This window comes from Spodoptera frugiperda, chromosome 11, assembly GCF_023101765.2.
Source record: "Spodoptera frugiperda isolate SF20-4 chromosome 11, AGI-APGP_CSIRO_Sfru_2.0, whole genome shotgun sequence".
Lineage (NCBI taxonomy): Eukaryota > Metazoa > Arthropoda > Insecta > Lepidoptera > Noctuidae > Spodoptera > Spodoptera frugiperda.
Window position 1 is genome coordinate 5,142,984 of NC_064222.1, and position 16,949 is coordinate 5,159,932.

The 16,949-nt window shown below is 36.4% G+C and overlaps 1 protein-coding gene across 1 annotated transcript; it reads right to left on the reverse strand.

Annotated features, from left to right (window-relative positions):
* Window positions 1-14,067: 14,067 nt before the first annotated feature.
* Window positions 14,068-15,958, reverse strand: LOC118275049 (uncharacterized). The gene is made up of 2 exons (XM_035592894.2): window positions 15,559-15,958; window positions 14,068-14,688 (listed from the first exon to the last, which is right to left on the reverse strand). The coding sequence occupies exons 1-2, from the start codon at window positions 15,740-15,742 to the stop codon at window positions 14,123-14,125; spliced, it is 750 nt and encodes a 249-aa protein (XP_035448787.1). The 5' UTR covers window positions 15,743-15,958; the 3' UTR covers window positions 14,068-14,122.
* Window positions 15,959-16,949: the final 991 nt, after the last annotated feature.

Here is a 16,949-nt window from a genome sequence, read left to right on the forward strand (position 1 = left end):
TCCGTTCTTTACTTTAATTCTTGCAACATTAAACCATATATGGACAAGATGTATATTGGTATTTCCAAACCAATAAATTCTTGTGACCATATTACACTGCATATTAAAACCAATAAATATTTCATACACATGAGAACATAAATAACACATGGTTCGAAATTTTCACACAAAAAGCAAATTTTGTACAAAATATTATGATATATTTTTGAACAAATAGCACTATATTTTATAGATATAATCGTCACAAAAATGGTGCAAAAAGATATGAAATAAACTACGTATATAGTTCAGAATGTCAAGGCAATGTTCCTAGTAATCTGTAGGTTCCGATAGCTAACTGTGGAAATCTAAATCTGAAAATGATACTAGAGATTTTTTTGCTACATATGTAGACAAATTCTATCAGCTAGGAAAGACAGCTAAAACCGATAATTTCATTAAACGAAATAGTAGAACGTGTTATTTTTCTAACAAAACACATTTTACGAAATGTAAAATCAACAAAATGTGTCACTTACTTTGTCCGTAGACACATATTCTACATGGCAGCCGTAAATGAAGCGTCTAAATTCCAGTCTAGACTTAATTTCAGGAACTAAATAATACATAAATGTTTATTATCAGTTACACAACTGATTTCTATTGAGCAAGCCGACTGGCCGTGACTCCGGGCGTCTACCAAGGTCTCTTTCATTGAAACTTTTGCTAACACTCAACTTTATAACTCCATACACGTGATTTGTTTTAATATTTCGCGTTACATCTTTTTCTCGGATTATTTTTTATGGTTATAAAAAAAATCTATATTTTGGTAGAATTGGCACAAGAAGAGGTTGAAAATTCTCCCTTTCCGATAGATCAGTTGTGAAACTACGGAAAAGTCATTAGTACGTACCTAATAGACGTAATTCTTGTTGGTAAGCTTTTTCAGTTCACAATAATCCACACATTTGGCTTTGCTAAGGTGTTAAAAACGTGTTAAATATCAGTATTGCGCAGTTTCCTATGAATTTTGTACACGTAACCATTTTTGCTGTCGTAGAATTTATCACCACGTGTCCTTAAAAATGTTGGACACGTTTCCAGCGCTATTGATGATTAAGCCGTATTAATATTGCACGGAATATTCTTGGAAATGTCCACCCAGACGCTTCGGAGTATTGTTGCATAATGAAGCCAATAAAATCGTCGACAGAAGATTTCAATTTTTCAATTTCATTTCCATTATTATTGGTTTGGAGGTGCATTCACCTCCTCTTTTTCCTTTAAAGGCAACATCCATCTACCACCTGGTATTTTACGAGTTTTGTGATACTAAACTAGCGGCTGAACTGAGTATTTTGAAAACCAAAAGCCCAGAAACACACTATTCTCTTACAGCTCGACCATTTCATCAAAGACAGATAAATAAATCATAATTTTATATCATGAATGTAATATGATTGAATCATTAACATACGCCATCAAATCGAACATAAAGTCTTTAACGTTTGCGATCTTCTATCTAGTCTGTGATCATTGAGACTTGTTTTTTTTTTCGCATTCGTAAGTCTCAGTTATGGCATGACGCCGGCGAGTCGTGCCAACGCCAGGCGCTACGGGTGACGCCCGCTATATCAAATGACTTAGTTAACGAACAACACTATTTGAGCGACAGTTACTGACTCCAATTTATGTGGCCTCGCTTCTTTGAAGATTTTTTAGTATTATACGTACTATTCCCTTTTGTAAAAAGACATATTTTTGGCACACGAATGTTAATTCGTAAATCAAACACAGACTTTGTCTTCGATCGTAAATTCGATAATTATGATGACGTTAACCGACAAAACGTCGTACAAAACAGAAAATTATGTAAGCTCGTAAGTAAATTACGTTAATTTGTAATCTGGTTACTGTTTACTTGTAAATATGCTTGACCAAGGTTCACAGTTCACAGTAAATAACAACAATCGCATTTGTCCTCGGCCCTAATGCCAAACTATTGATTTTTTAGCCGGAATGCGGTCAAAGGAAGGCTGAAAATATCCGCCGCATCGATTGTACCAACAATTAGTCTAATAGACCATTGACCTGGCCTTATTTCTAAATAGAAGTGCTTGTTTTATGCTGCGACCTGCTGTGACCTGACTTCCGAAAATAAAGAGAGTATCCGACGTCTGGAGACGCTTATAACACCATCCGAATAGAAACTGGAAACGTCCCAGTTTTAGTAATAGATACTATGTTTATAAAGGTATAATGGTAGCTTCTAACAGCCCATCTGAAACTCAACAGGAGGTCTATGTTCAGCAGTGGAAGTCTTATAACTGATATAATGGTACAGTGATTGGTATAATGATTGCAAATATTGATGCTGTTCGATACTTTAACACATTGAACGCCGTGGTGGTTACCGGTGACCGACGTTAGCGGAGGATTTGCCTTTAGTCAATTGGCAGTCAAAGACTTAATTTAATTTCTCGATACGAATCTCTTTGGAAAAGAATTGGAAGACCAACTATATCGATACGCAGAATTTCAGAAACGAAAATTCAATTCGAATTGGGAACACTTCATTGGAAGTGGTTGATCGAATGATCGCCTGTTTCAACTCAGCACTTTTCTAAGTAGACGAAAAAAAAACTAAGTTATGGTACCTAAACCTAGTAACATGTATGTCTGTGTATTTTTTCTGTCCTTTCAGCTTTATATGCTCATAAAAGACACGCTCAACTTCGATGAAGGTAAACAAAACAAAAATGGGACATGAATTCTGCTCAAAAATATGTAAAAACCTAGCCCTGTCTAGCCAGCTATGTCAGGTCTGTATTTTCCGAGCGAGCCACGATCGAAATAGCTATTGATTTTGAATTAAAACAAGCCGGTCAGCGTTCATTGAGCTATTCGCTCGCAAAATACGATTTAATGTCTTTTATAACCGAACCCTTGCAAACGACTTTCATTTGACTTTTCGGATGTCGATTTTTACAAGTATTCAAGGTTGAATAAAACGAAATGTGGAAAACTGGAAATAAATTCAATTTTAACAGTTTATGGCTATAATTCTAGGCTTTTGTCTAAAAACTTTGTAACCTTACGTTACGGCTGACCGCGCTATAAATGCGAATTAGTTTTATAGACGTAAACATACGAACTCCACAAATTGAGTGCGCATACTGAATTAGTTTTTCTACGTCAAATCGACTACTAATTTGTAGTTCGATTACACCGCTATTAGTAATGTCCTTTTTAGTGCTAGTGTGTGCTGCGTAATCTGTCTTCAATTAAGTCAGACTATTTTTTCTGAGTTTATGTATTCACGCTCGGTCAATCGTCACAAAAATGTCTAATGGGAGTAATGGGTATTTACTTGTTTAAAATATTCTATGTACTTAGTAGGTACTATGTGTACCCTACCCGCAGAATCCCACAATCCAGAATACAGTCCCTACGCACTCAAACACCCATAACTCATACTCTCTATAGTAAACACTCACACAGGCGCAATGTACAGCTGATCTCGCCCGATCACTTTGAGACGGGTAGCGAAATATGGCTGTGCGGCGTTGCCAGACCGTGCGCGCGACGTTGCCGCTCCATACTCCACACAAGTAAATATTCGAAATTCGAACTTGGATGGCATTGCGAATTGGATAACGTGGAAACTGGTGTATGTACCTACGTGTATACTAAGTAGGTATTCAATAACGGTTCCCTGCCAATTAAATGGGCCGAAACTGGTTTTAATTTCGGCGTTTGTTAATTGGACGGTAAAGAGAAAAACATTGAACGTGAATGCGTTTTAATGAGGTTTTTTTATTCGGTTGCAGTATCTCTTGTAAGTCTGGTAAGAGATTCGGTACTTTCAAGTCTTAAAAAGTTAAAATGCAAGATCATTAAATTGTGATCAGTTTTATGGGAGAACAAGTTTACAAGTTTGGACCACCTCGACAGAATTTGGATTTTTTTAGCAATCTGTGGTTTTCAGTTTTGTTTATGGTCTTTTATTTTTTTAAATAGTGATTAAATAAAATGCTCTGTTACACGAAATTGAGCTTGTTTGCTTTGTCTATGCGAGTCTGGATTACGTAGTTACAGATTCAAACTCCGTTTGTTTAATGTTGTACCCTTGAGCATATCCAGTGTAGAGCTTCATGTTAGCTTTTAGAAACATCGTATTCTGCCAAAACTTTTGGCTTTAATGTCTGTTCGGATCGCTTTTACAATTTAACTTGGGATCTTAAAATTGATCCGTGGAACAGGTTCCGAAATTGTAAGCTTGTTACTACAAAGTTGGGGTTTTGATTCTATGTAACATGTATACTTAGCATGATTTCAAGGAAAATTTGAATTACCTACATTGATTTTAATTCTGAACAATTCTATCCGAGTTTATGATCACGTCAGGAGTATGACCATTGCGAAAATATTAAACAAAATCTCTTCTAAAATTGTATTTGCTGTGGAAAACTATTCGCACCTATCAGCCTACAAGATGGAGTAGATAGTTATTTGACATTACTATTGAAAGTGACATAAGTAGAATATAAATAGTACAAAATTGGTAATAAATTATTTATCCATAACCAAGAATGTTCTCGTCCTCTTTCAATCAAGAACATTAAAGTACTGAAGAACATTAAGGCAATTATAACTACATACACAAGTTAGTTTATGGAAACGGCTTGAATTCCTTCATTCTCGTTATTGACGACATAAATAGGTCTTTTAACGTTTAGAAAGTGCGCAGAACTTGGTTCAAGGTTGGTGTTAATTCGTAATAACAACCATTTTGGTCACGTGGTCTCCAGCAGCTGCGGATAATCGTGACTTTGAGGTTATAGCATTAGTAGTATTGTATTGTCCTTTATTATTAGCAAATTATACAAAAATCTAGTTTATTTCGTACAAAACTTTTCAAATGATACAAACTTTGATTTTATTAACATTTCTTTAAAATCTATTAATTAACGAATAGCTTACCAGATAAATTTTATTTTTTAGCTGGCAACCCTATTTTCTCAAGAAACTTTCAAATTTCGAAACAAAATTAAACTAAAATTAACCTACCCGTGATTATGCGTTTCACGCAAGTTTTCAAAATGGCTGCCTAACTACGCCTATTGTACTTTGTGCCTTGTTTGTACTGATTGCTAAGTAAATTGCCTACGTAGGAAATAATACTTAGGTATAATAGGTACATTAGGTAGAACTGAGTAGCTAACAATAATGATTTCGATGTTCAACGTGTTTAGCAGTCTCGTGTCGGTTTAGCTAGGCTACCTAAATAAATACATAAAAGTATCTGTCTATTATGTTTCTAACTTAGAACATTCTAGAATGTCCAAAATAGAAGTGGAACTAGCGATTGGAAAGATTCGTAGACCATAGACAAACTGATTTAGAAAGGCAACACGCATGCTCCACTCTCAGCAAAAAAAATATACAAAATAATTTCAGTCACGAATCTGGACGGTGTTTATTGTGAAAATAAAATTCAAGGCCGCAAGAGAAATAAACAAAATCTAGGTGTCCATAGTGCCTGAGCTATCTAAATCTAAAGTGTGTCTGTCTACAGATGCATTTAGAAATTAAATATAGAACGATTGTAAATAAGTAGGTAGTAAGTAGCTCACTCACTCACTCAACTCGTAAAAGTCGACGGAAATAAAATTGCTCGTTTACAATCACTATTTATTGCAATCGAATTAGAATGAAAATAGTCTACTTTCTCGTAACTGTCGCGTATTATGTTTGACTTAGTCTATTTTCTGCGAAACCACAAAAGATATTTGTTGTAAAAAGGAGTTGGAGGCTGGAGCGTGTGATAGTGTTCGCAGTCGGGCAGGCCGGGCCGGGGCCGACAAAACAAAGTTGGAGCCCGCCGATAAACGTGGCGCGGCATCGATCGGCGACGTTGCCGCTCCGCAGCGGGTCGCGCGTTGCCGCTCCGCGCGCCTATTATTATTTATTATGTTACGCGCGGCCGCTGCACGGCTTGCGTCACTCGTGCAATGCCCGGACTCGAGTGGTTTTATGCCAGAGTGTCTTCTGGTGGGATGAGGACTCTAGCTTTACTGTACCGTACTTTACTGTACAAGCGGGAAGGATTTACTAAAGGATATTTCTCCTCTCTGGCTTAATCGCGTTCCATAGTGTTTGAAATAAGATACAACAAAGCTGTAGCAGCCTAATGCTAATGAAGTGCGAGCAGGCAATCAAGCAACAAAATAAAAGAACCACTAAAATTAATTTAAATCTTATCTACCTTTTATACAAAAGCCGCAAGTTTATTTTTATGTTTAAAAGGCTATTTATAACATTATGTGTGTAGTGTGTACCTAAGTGCCACATTGAACGATGCCCCCAGACCAGACAAACCGCGAAACTGGTTTAGTTGGAAAAAAATTGCTAGTGTATCTGCAGTATTCAATAAAAGTAACACAAATTAATAATATTTCTATCCAGATACTAAACTAAAACAAAAGAATTCTGTAGATAAACCGTCAAAACTTAAAATACACATTTTAAATCGCGAATGTGATTCTCGATTTCACAAAATGATATTGCCATCCAGGTAAAACTATGTTTCAACTCAATGCAAAAAAGTAATAATAATAGCATCAGCTGGTAACATAAGGCACCCCATTCAATGCCTCTATTATTATAGGTACCTGCGATAAAAAAAACAACCCTCCTTTTGACGCAGACGAAAAAAAAGTGGAACTATAGGACTATTCATTGCTAAAGTTGCAAGGTGATATGTTAAAAGATAGGTAGAAATATGTATTGGCAAATATAATAAAAATATTCTTGGAAATAGTTCTCAATTTTCATCATTCAGTTTCATCTGGTGTATCATAAACCTGTCACACTTATGTCAGCGCAGCGTTTTTTTTTTTCTCGCTCGGAATTTGACAGTTCGGCTTTTTTAAGTGAAAAATATGGCAATTCAATGCGACCTTGCATACCACGGGTCCTAGCTTTTGTCTAATAATTTAATTTAGTAGCTATTCTGTGCGTGTACCTAGGTACCTAGATTTTTAGAGACGAAATTTTAAAATTACCTATCATTTTAGTTTTACTTTTGGGAGTAAAATTATAATATTCTGCGCACGTCTCTCAAGGTGAACTTGAAAATGTTGTTACGTTTAAAAAAGGAATCGAGGTTTCGTAGCCTTATTTCGACGTAAAAACCTACGACGGTTAAGACTTTTTGAATAAAAAGCTATAATTGATCTAGCGGTTTCACCCGCTCTACTCGGTTCCTACCGATAGCAGCGTAATGTTTTATAGCCTTATAGCTTTCCTCGATAAATGTCCAATCTACTAAACAAAAATAATTTTACAAATCGCACCCAGTAGTTCCAGAGATTAGCGCGTTCAAACATACATATCTATATATTAGTATATAAGTATGTAAAGTAAATAATTGAGTAAAGGATAAAGGTGGTTGTACTAAAAATAAATAAATGATCTCAACGCTTCATTGATAATTTGGCAATTTATAATACCTAGGCACTCCGCAATTACCTACAACATGGCGGCGGATCACATTTTTTGTATAAAAAACAAATATCAGACATAAACGTGAGTTCAGGTTTAAGTATTATTTTTCCCGTTACTTATAGGTAATCTAATCAAAACTGACATTTGATCCAAAAGATAAGAGGATAAACTTTGAATGAATTTTAATTCCGAATAGTTTTGTTTATCGCAAAAAAAACGATAATAGGAATCTGGCGGATAAAGCTAAATTGGAAATAATAAGAATAAACTTAAGCTGTATATAACATTAATCTTACTTTAGTTCCAATCCTAGCTGACACTAGTTCACTGGCATTAACGATTAGCAGTTGGTTATATTGATCCGGATAGATCCAGATCGTTAATTTAACTTAGATTACAATAGAACAAAAATAAATCAACAAAAACCCAGAACGAACATTCTAGATGTTTCTATAAAATCAGTTCCATTGAACATTTTCTTCAAAAGAGTAACGATGGAGTTTCTTGCTCGTTCTTCTACATTTCAAGCTACACTTTGGAACGAGCACCTAGCTTCAGTAACAGACAGACTGACAGACAATTCAATTTGACGTTTCAAAAGTGCCTAATTAAGGATTAATTGAAATAAATGCTTTGACTTTCATTTAGATTGATTCCTAAATCGGAGTCAAAACACAAATGAGAGAAATTAGCTTCAAAAAACGTCATAACTTTTCTTTCACCATTTTGCTGTAGACATAAATAATATAAAACCTACTTTGTTATAACATTTGCTACTTGTACACCAGTGTTTCCTTAATTATTCGGTTCACATATGGTTTGGAATTGCGCCCCAGACGTAGAACGAATCGACTACTTAAAATTCTCCATTGAAAACACATGACACGGGTATAAAATACTAATATGTAAATATGGCACTGACTCCCATTAGCTGTTAAGAAAATATTTGCATGTCGCCATGCATTTACCGGCGTTTGAAAAAATATACTACATTTATTCAGTAATAAGTGTTTAACTCCCGTATTCAGAGTCATTTAATGATTACTTAAACTATTCCTTAGTAACGATTTTGTATGGAAAGCAGTTGCTAAGGACTGGGTTAAGTGACCATTAAATGATTCTGAGTATGACGGTAAGAGCAGTAATGTAAGAAAACGAGAGCCCATAAGCAACCATTTTGCAAAAACTATGATATTTCTCTCAACTCATGTGGAACGGGTTAATTACGCCGCAGTATCTAGTCTCTAATCCCGCACTAGCCGCGGTAACTGTAAAGTCTTCCATCAGCTTCACCTGTTCGCAACGTTTCATTAGAGAACTCAGAAACCGGATGTTCTACTACTGCGGGTAAGCACAAAAAGTCTAGGGCGATCTCTGCACAAAAAATCCATGGTACTTATACCGCAGCTGTGCTGAACACCCTGCCGGGCCTGTTGTGAGCCGAACAAAGCGCTAAGTGGCAGGTACTGTCTCCGCAGAGGGTGACGGACGCCCAGCGTACTATAAACATTATAGATTTTCTGCCGAGAACTAGTTCAGGCGCACCCAGCTTGTTTCACTCGTGGCTCGACGCTCGGGGCTGCGTCCGTATCCGTACTCAGTGCAGCTCGAAATTTACTTTGTATTTCTATAAAATAGGTCTTGTTTACCGTATACAGTGAAATATAAGCTGCTCACTACTTTAACAAACAAAAACAAATGCAAACTCCAACATTTGCGAAGCGAGTAAAAAATCTATAGTAACTAACTATAATTTTATTAACATTTCGAACACCTGCGCCATATAGTCGTGTAATTAGCTGAACCCGTTAAAGCACGTACAGTGTAATCAGCTGTGCTGTGCAATGTTTCACGGGAAAATGCTTTATTAACTATAAGCAAACTTATTGATTGAGAACTGTCACGCGATACTGACATTAAGTTTTATGTGGCTCGTGGGCTACATTAGTCCATTGAAATGTTACATGAGCTTTACATTTTTTAGAGGACGCAATTTTATTTTTTGATCATGTAGGGGGGGTCAATAGAAGCTTAACTTGAAGTTTGTGGGGTCGCCGCCCTTGTCCCTCGGCCGCCATCTTGGAAAAAGGGATGGAAACACTTTTTTTGCTATATCTCGGAAACTATGCATCGTAATAAAATTTTTAAAATCATAATTTGTAGAAAATTATTTTGCCTACAAATATGTTTATATACCTTTTTGCCCTAAATTAACAATTAAAGAAGTTATAAGTAAAAAAGTGAAAAATTTTTAATAAAATTTTCTTTTTTGCTCTATAACTTTTTTTTTACATTTTATAAATAAATGACTTCAGACCAATCTTGTAGAATATTTTTCGAGAAAAATTTTTCCCTACAACTGTTTTCAATTTCATTCATTAGAAACTCAGTTACAGCGCTCCGAAGTTAACCGGGTTCGTCAAATTAGTCCAGTCAAATAAGCTTAAATTAGGTAAGAATCTCGGAATGCGAGATACCCAGCTGTAAGTTTGTATATACTTGTATATTGACCCCCTAAAGCTTGTCTCAAAACCATGGTACATATGGTAGGGTGTAAGCAACTCTTAAAATTCAGGGTCAAAGGTCCCAAAAATCGTTTTTTTGCGGTTTTTTGGAAATTCATTATTAATATTGTAGAATACAAAATTCTCTACAAATTTGACTAAGTTTTTTTTTATACGGTGAAGCGTTTTCGAGATAGAGGACGGAGAACGCGCGGTCACTGCATCACATCAGACATTTTTTTTTCAGCTAACCTATCCGTGATGGTTGGTTATGGATAGGACATTAAAAAAAACGTTATAGTTTCTAAAACCATTTTTCGTCAAAATCAATTCTTTGAAAGATAGACGCTTCCAAAGTGGAAAATTAACCGTGCGTTCTCCGCCCTCTAACTCGACAACGGTTCACCATATAAAAAATAAATTTAGACAAAAGTTGTAGAGAATTTTGTGTACTACAATATTGATAATGAATACAAATACCAAAAACCCATAGGAAATGAGTTATTTTCAAAAAACCGCAAAAAAACGATTTTTGGGACCTTTGACCCTGAATTTTAAGAGTTGCTTACACCCTACCATATATACCATGGTTTTGAGACAAGCTTTAGGGGTCAATATACAAGTATATACAAACTTACAGCTGGGTATCTCGCATTCCGAGATTCTTACCTAATTTAAGCTTATTTGACTGGACTAATTTGACGAACCCGGTTAACTTCGGAGCGCTGTAACTGAGTTTCTAATGAATGAAATTGAAAACAGTTGTAGGGAAAAATTTTTCTCGAAAAATATTCTACAAGATTGGTCTGAAGTCATTTATTTATAAAATGTAAAAAAAAGTTATAGAGCAAAAAAGAAAATTTTATTAAAAAGTTTTCACTTTTTTACTTATAACTTCTTTAATTGTTAATTTAGGGCAAAAAGGTATATAAACATATTTGTAGGCAAAATAATTTTCTACAAATTATGATTTTTAAAATTTTATTACGATGCATAGTTTCCGAGATATAGCAAAAAAAGTGTTTCCATCCCTTTTTCCAAGATGGCGGCCGAGGGACAAGGGTGGCGACCCCACAAACTTCAAGTTAAGCTTCTATTGACCCCCCCTATATGATCAAAAAATAAAATTGCGTCCTCTAAAAAATGCATTATTCGGCCCTCAAATTGTAACATTTCAATGGACTACATGGAGTTCTTTGGCACTGCAACACAGGCTAGGCCGCCTTGTCCCGGGAGTCTCACGTGGGTTAAGAACTAGATTAGCGTAAGGGCAAAATGACAACTTCTCAGGAGAGCCGAAAAACAACTCAAATTTACCTACCGTCAACTTGTAGGTCTTTTATGGCAAAATCTATAGTATCTGTATATCTGGTTTTTACTTAAAATAAAGCTTTATTTATTGGCTACAGAATACTGTAAATTTATGGTAAAAAAACGGTTAAATTTAAAAAATATATATATATTTTTCTAAAACTGGTTGACATACGTCATAATAACGGACTGCATTACTTTAATTATTTAGTGCCATAGTAGCGTAACCCACCCTTACGTTTTTTTGGCACGGAGAAAAATTACAGACGCGTACAAAACAAGGACCCATAAGCAGTAACGGCTCCTTACGTTTATTTGGCACGAAACAAATTAAGGCTACAACATCATAATTCGGTGTCCTATCCGCTCGTAAGTCAAGTTACGATCGTTGTGCTCATAATTTTATTGACAAAATAATGTCAAGATTATTGTAAGTAGAAACACTTCCTTTTGGCAATAAACAAACATCTCTTTTTTTTGTGCGCTATTATTGTACTAAGCAATCTACACACTACATCGTTCCAGTTTTTCGGCACATACAAATAATATGGGGATTGAAAAAGCGAATGGTGAAAAAAAAAATTTTTGAGATTTTGCCCTTACGCTACTCTAGTTCTTAACCCACGCTCATATAACGTCATTTGGGCTTTAATTTAATGTGTGTTTGTGTCACACGACCTTTTTAACAAACAAAACAATATTGTGTCTATCTCCATTGGCTTATATTCTGGCTACATCATTCTATCCGCGGCACTGATTGCTCTGATGAAACGAATTAGTAGTTAGTAGGGCAATTCATTAGCAGCTCTTAACCTGATTGGTGATTAGTTCACAGTTCCAACTAACTTCTGTACGACCGTCAAGTTTCCGGACGGTAGGTATACTCGGAATAATCCGTGATTACTCTCCTAATTGTCTCGTAAACTACGTCATTTAGTTCCTTACTTTTGTTCTCGTTTGTCTACCATTAAATACAATTCAACGATCATTAAGTTGGTATCAATTTCGAAGGAATAACGAAGTTTAGTTATACTGTATTTAAGATCTGTTTTGTATCTAACCCATCTGTATCCATCCCAAAACAAAAAGATTTAATTTAAAAAACTCAAAACGTAAGTCTTCTTTGTAGCATATCCAAAAATACGCATTTTGAATGTAAAATCGAACTGCTAAATGTTCCCATTAACAATAGAATACAGCGTTCTAAAACGTTTAATTCCACAAAAAACGTATTTTCCAAGTCTTTTTAAACAAAAATAAGAGGCGAGTAAGTAAAATTAATTATGTGTATTCAGATTAACTGTTGTTTCAAGTTTAGCGTACTTGGAAGCGATTCAGGCAGCCGTGACATTGGTAAAGTTTGCAAGTTAAACATTGCTACGCTACGTATAGTAGCAGCTAAGATTTGGAATCTTCCATCTTGTTAAAGAGAAAGTACCTGTATTTGAATAGATTGTAGAGTAATTTAGTGGACGATTTATTTGTTCTTTATAATTTATAAATACTGCAGTTTGTTTGTTGTGCTTTTATTGCACTGTGTTCTTTAGCAGAACAGTTTTTTGGACTAATTTCAGTGTGAGTCAAGACTTGGCTACCGATAAGCGGTATTGTTTTCACACATCTATCCAGATACTACAGAAAATTCGTCGGATAAACGAATTTATCTCTGAAAAAAAATGTAGCGTGAAATTCAAAATGTCGCATTTCGCTAGCATGATAACCCGTTGGCTGCACGTTCGGTGTCACCCAACACGTGCTTGAGTACGCTGAATGATATACGCAGTAGGTATACGTATAATATATGTGGCTGTCGGAAGGGTCAGCCGCCCCGCGCCACGCCGCTCCCCTCATTCTATCGATCGCGCCACGTTGCCGCCCCGCTACTTTCCCCGCGACGTTGCCAGCTCGCGGCTACTATTTAGACAGATTATTGTAACAAGAGTGACTGGTGTATCATTACTTGTTGCCTCTTGCCGACGCTCGATGTGATCCCAAGTTAGAACCGAGCCTGCTATTGCCAGCCCTCGGATGTTTACCATGTTCAAATTAGCTATACTTTGTAAGCTAGACTCCATCCTAACATTTTATCAGACCGTGTTTGTTTAAAATTCTCTCTAGACCTGGATGACTATGTTTTTCTTTTATACCAATTTATATCAAAAGGCGTGTTTAGTTTTGCAGCGTAAAAGCGACTAACGGCAACGTTATTTCAGTTGCTTTAAATATTTAGGTATCGTCAGTGCTCTATTTATAAATTGTGATGTTTATAAACTGGCTTCATTCATCTTTCTCTATACTTTCCTATTGGACTGTATACAGACATACGCGTGTATCTATTTTAGCATTTCTATTCGACGCTTTTTGTTCTGGGAAATTACAAGCAGTATCTTTTATTACGATCATTTTCATAAAATCATTTTTATAATTTCAAGGTGTAATTCTATGTTCTATGCAGTATTTCTAACTTTTAAATGTGAGTTCTTAGTACTTACGTGTCTTTTAGGTATATTATTTCGCAAGATAGTCTGAAGACTTGAGGTCCTAAGTCTCAGTGCGTAGCTAACTTACCAGACTAATATACTAGTGTTTTCAAAATCTATGTCTCATTTCAATAAGCAATTGGCATTAACAATTTAGGCATCTTTTGGGCATTAGAACATATCCTAACTTATCATTCTCTCCATATCTTCGTTAGCTAAAATGTCATAAATGAGATCATCATTTCAAGGAGTGGGACAATTACAATAAATACAACACGAAGTTCAAGTATCAAAAATTTATTACAAAAAATGGAATGGTCTGGCACAATGGTTGCGTTATGAGAAGTCACCTGTAGCCGGGTCTAACTTAATAAAGTTCCGTTTGCCGTTAGACGACCTTAAACCCTTAATTAAGCACAACACTTCACTTCTAAATTCTAATTTTTGGTCCATATTAAACTCCCTAACGGCTGGTAACAAGGACTCGAAGAACGATCTGTCTTCGTCCTCAGTCGGGGTCGTGTAACTAACTGAGGGGTCTGGGAATGGGGTCTCTACGTACTCTATGTCATTACTATCTTGCTTTGAAGTCCTTTTTCTTTTTAAATTGTCTATAGTTGAATGTGAGTCCTCCGCGTCACTACCCCAAAGACTAGAATCATTTAACAAATCGAACTTTTTACATTTTGAACCTATTTTTTTCAATTTGTTCTCATCTTCTTCGCTTTGGTCGTCGTTGTCGCATTCCAAGTCGCTCCCTGACTGACTGTTCTTAGTATTATACAAGTCGGTCAAAAACGTTAAATATTTCGCGTACACATATCCCCTTTTGCCGTATTTCCTTTTACGGTGACGCACGAATGAGTCCCTTATATTTCTCCATTTTCCGTGCAGTTTACGATCTGGAAATGCGTAATATTTGTTTTATATTAATCTTTATTCTTCTTTCAATCATGAAATCGAAGGTGGATTTTATAAGTCTACGTCTAATTCGCGTGGTATTTTATGCAAAGCTGCGTGAATCTTCTGTTGCATGAAGACTAAAGTAAAACTACATTTTTATCTGAAATTACCTATCTCCCACCTACCTACCTACCTCTCCTAACAAAACCCAAATATGCTGTTTATCCTATCCAATCCTTCGATGATAAAAATAAAATAAAATTTGGTTTAGTGAAATCGAGTAACAATCGATTTAAAACTACCTGCACAAATACCAAGTGCCTACCGTGCATTGAAGCTACAGAGTATCTTGGTTATAATGCATTCATGCGTCGATGTTGCACGGCGAAAGGCGAGCCGAGCCGCTGCCGCTGTGGTGCGACAGCTAGCCCGATCAGTCCGGCGACTGGTTGCCCAACCACGAGCCGCGACCTCTGGTTTCAAGGTGACGCATTTCGCAGGTATACGCGCGCCGGCCCGAGCACGTTGTTTTTATGTAAATAAAATATCGAGATTGCCTATTCACTGTACCTTTCCTGAGCTACATCGGTTGTTGATGATTTGTAAATGTTAGTTTTATGAATGTTACGTCAATCTGGAACGTTCTCGAATATAGTTTCTCCGTCCTAAGTTTCAAGTTCAAAGAAACTTACCTAACTTCCTACCTATTTGTTTACTTTGGAATCCAGTTTGGTACCAAGACCTAAACCTACATAGTGTAGCTTATCTTATCAGCCTGCTGGACATTTGTACCACTTCTTCAAGTGCCGATTGAACGCTGTATCTAATTTATATGCGCATGATTCGTGGAAAGTGTCGGCCATACTTACAAACATCGATTTTTTCCTTATTTGGTATTTCGTCAAAGTCTGTTATGAATACACGTGCTATCTCGGCCCACGCGTTCTGTTTCTTACTTTTGAACCGATGGTCTTCACAGTTAGTGTCCCATATTTCTGGATACTTCTTCACTTCACTTATAAAAGTTTCCACGTCGAGGCTATAAGAACTCATGGTAACGCACTTTGGAAACGCCGCGATTTCGCTGCGACAAACAAACACACGGCAGCCGGTACGGACGTTCGACGCGGAATGACGCAGCGGGGTCGCAGCGGCCCGCCGCCCCTCAGCTGCGTTTCGTGCACGGTCTGGCAACAGCGCATTCGCGTCGCACCGTGCACGCCGATCGCCGGCGCGGCGTCGCGTCGTGCCGTCACTTTTTGTTTTAATTTGTTGTAATACATTTGTTTACAGCATTGTCTAGTAGTAATCTGAATGACGTAGGTTGTTTCAATGCCTACACATTATTATTACATGATATAATCAAATGAATCAATTAGCTCGGAAGGGTTTATTTTTATCTCCTTGATTGTAATTCCGCGTGTGTCGGTCTTATGATTATCTGTTTCCATATTAGTAATGTTATGTACAGTTATTCTACTTCTACTGTCAATGCCGACACTGTCGTTAGGCTTGACTATATTTATTATGCGTACTGTTTATTTCATTGCATTCGTTCTACGTTTATGGAATCCACGAGTTGTTACAAACGCTCATATTCTTAAAAAATGTGAAAGGAGACTCGTCTCATGAACACATTTTGTCCTCAAAAGAAAACCTTATTTTTTAGGCTATTTTGCAAGACAGCAAAGTAGGCGTACCACAGGGATCTATTTTGGGGCTAATGTTATTTTCTTGTTGTATTTAAAGAGACCTTTGGGCATCACTCGACCTTATCTCCCTTACTTTGACGATACTGCTATTTTTTAGGTAGAATAGGGGTGTACAAGAATTCTGTTTTAGGTACCTATACAAAATATTTTTGCGTGGCTGCTATAAATCTGTATAAAATGGAAACTAAGATCGATAGGCATAGGGGTTGGAATTTAAATTTAACATTCCATAGCTTAGCAGCATATTATTTTTGTCTCACATCACAGATTTGACTCTTAAAACAGCACAGAAAACAGCACAGGGACAGATAATATGTTATTGAAAAGACGATAAAGACTGGAAACATGAAATTAAAGAATTGCTTTTACCCTTAACGGACGAGCATGCATGAAAAGACTGTTGATGAAACGAAAGAAGTATGTTAGATTCGTAGCAATTGACGTTTCATTGTCTCTGCCATTCTACCTCCATGGACGACAGCCGTGAGGTTATGTATGTATGTACTATGTATGCTTATTTATAACGCGAAGCGGTTTTGTCCCAATAA

Coding starts and splice junctions, on each gene's coding strand:
- LOC118275049 (XM_035592894.2), bottom strand. CDS start 15,742: ATGAGTTCTTATAGCCTCGACGTGGAAACTTTTATAAGTGAAGTGAAG. Junction 14,689..15,558: donor TAAGGAAAAAATCGATGTTT/GTAAGTATGGCC, acceptor ACGCATTTCCAG/ATCGTAAACTGCACGGAAAA.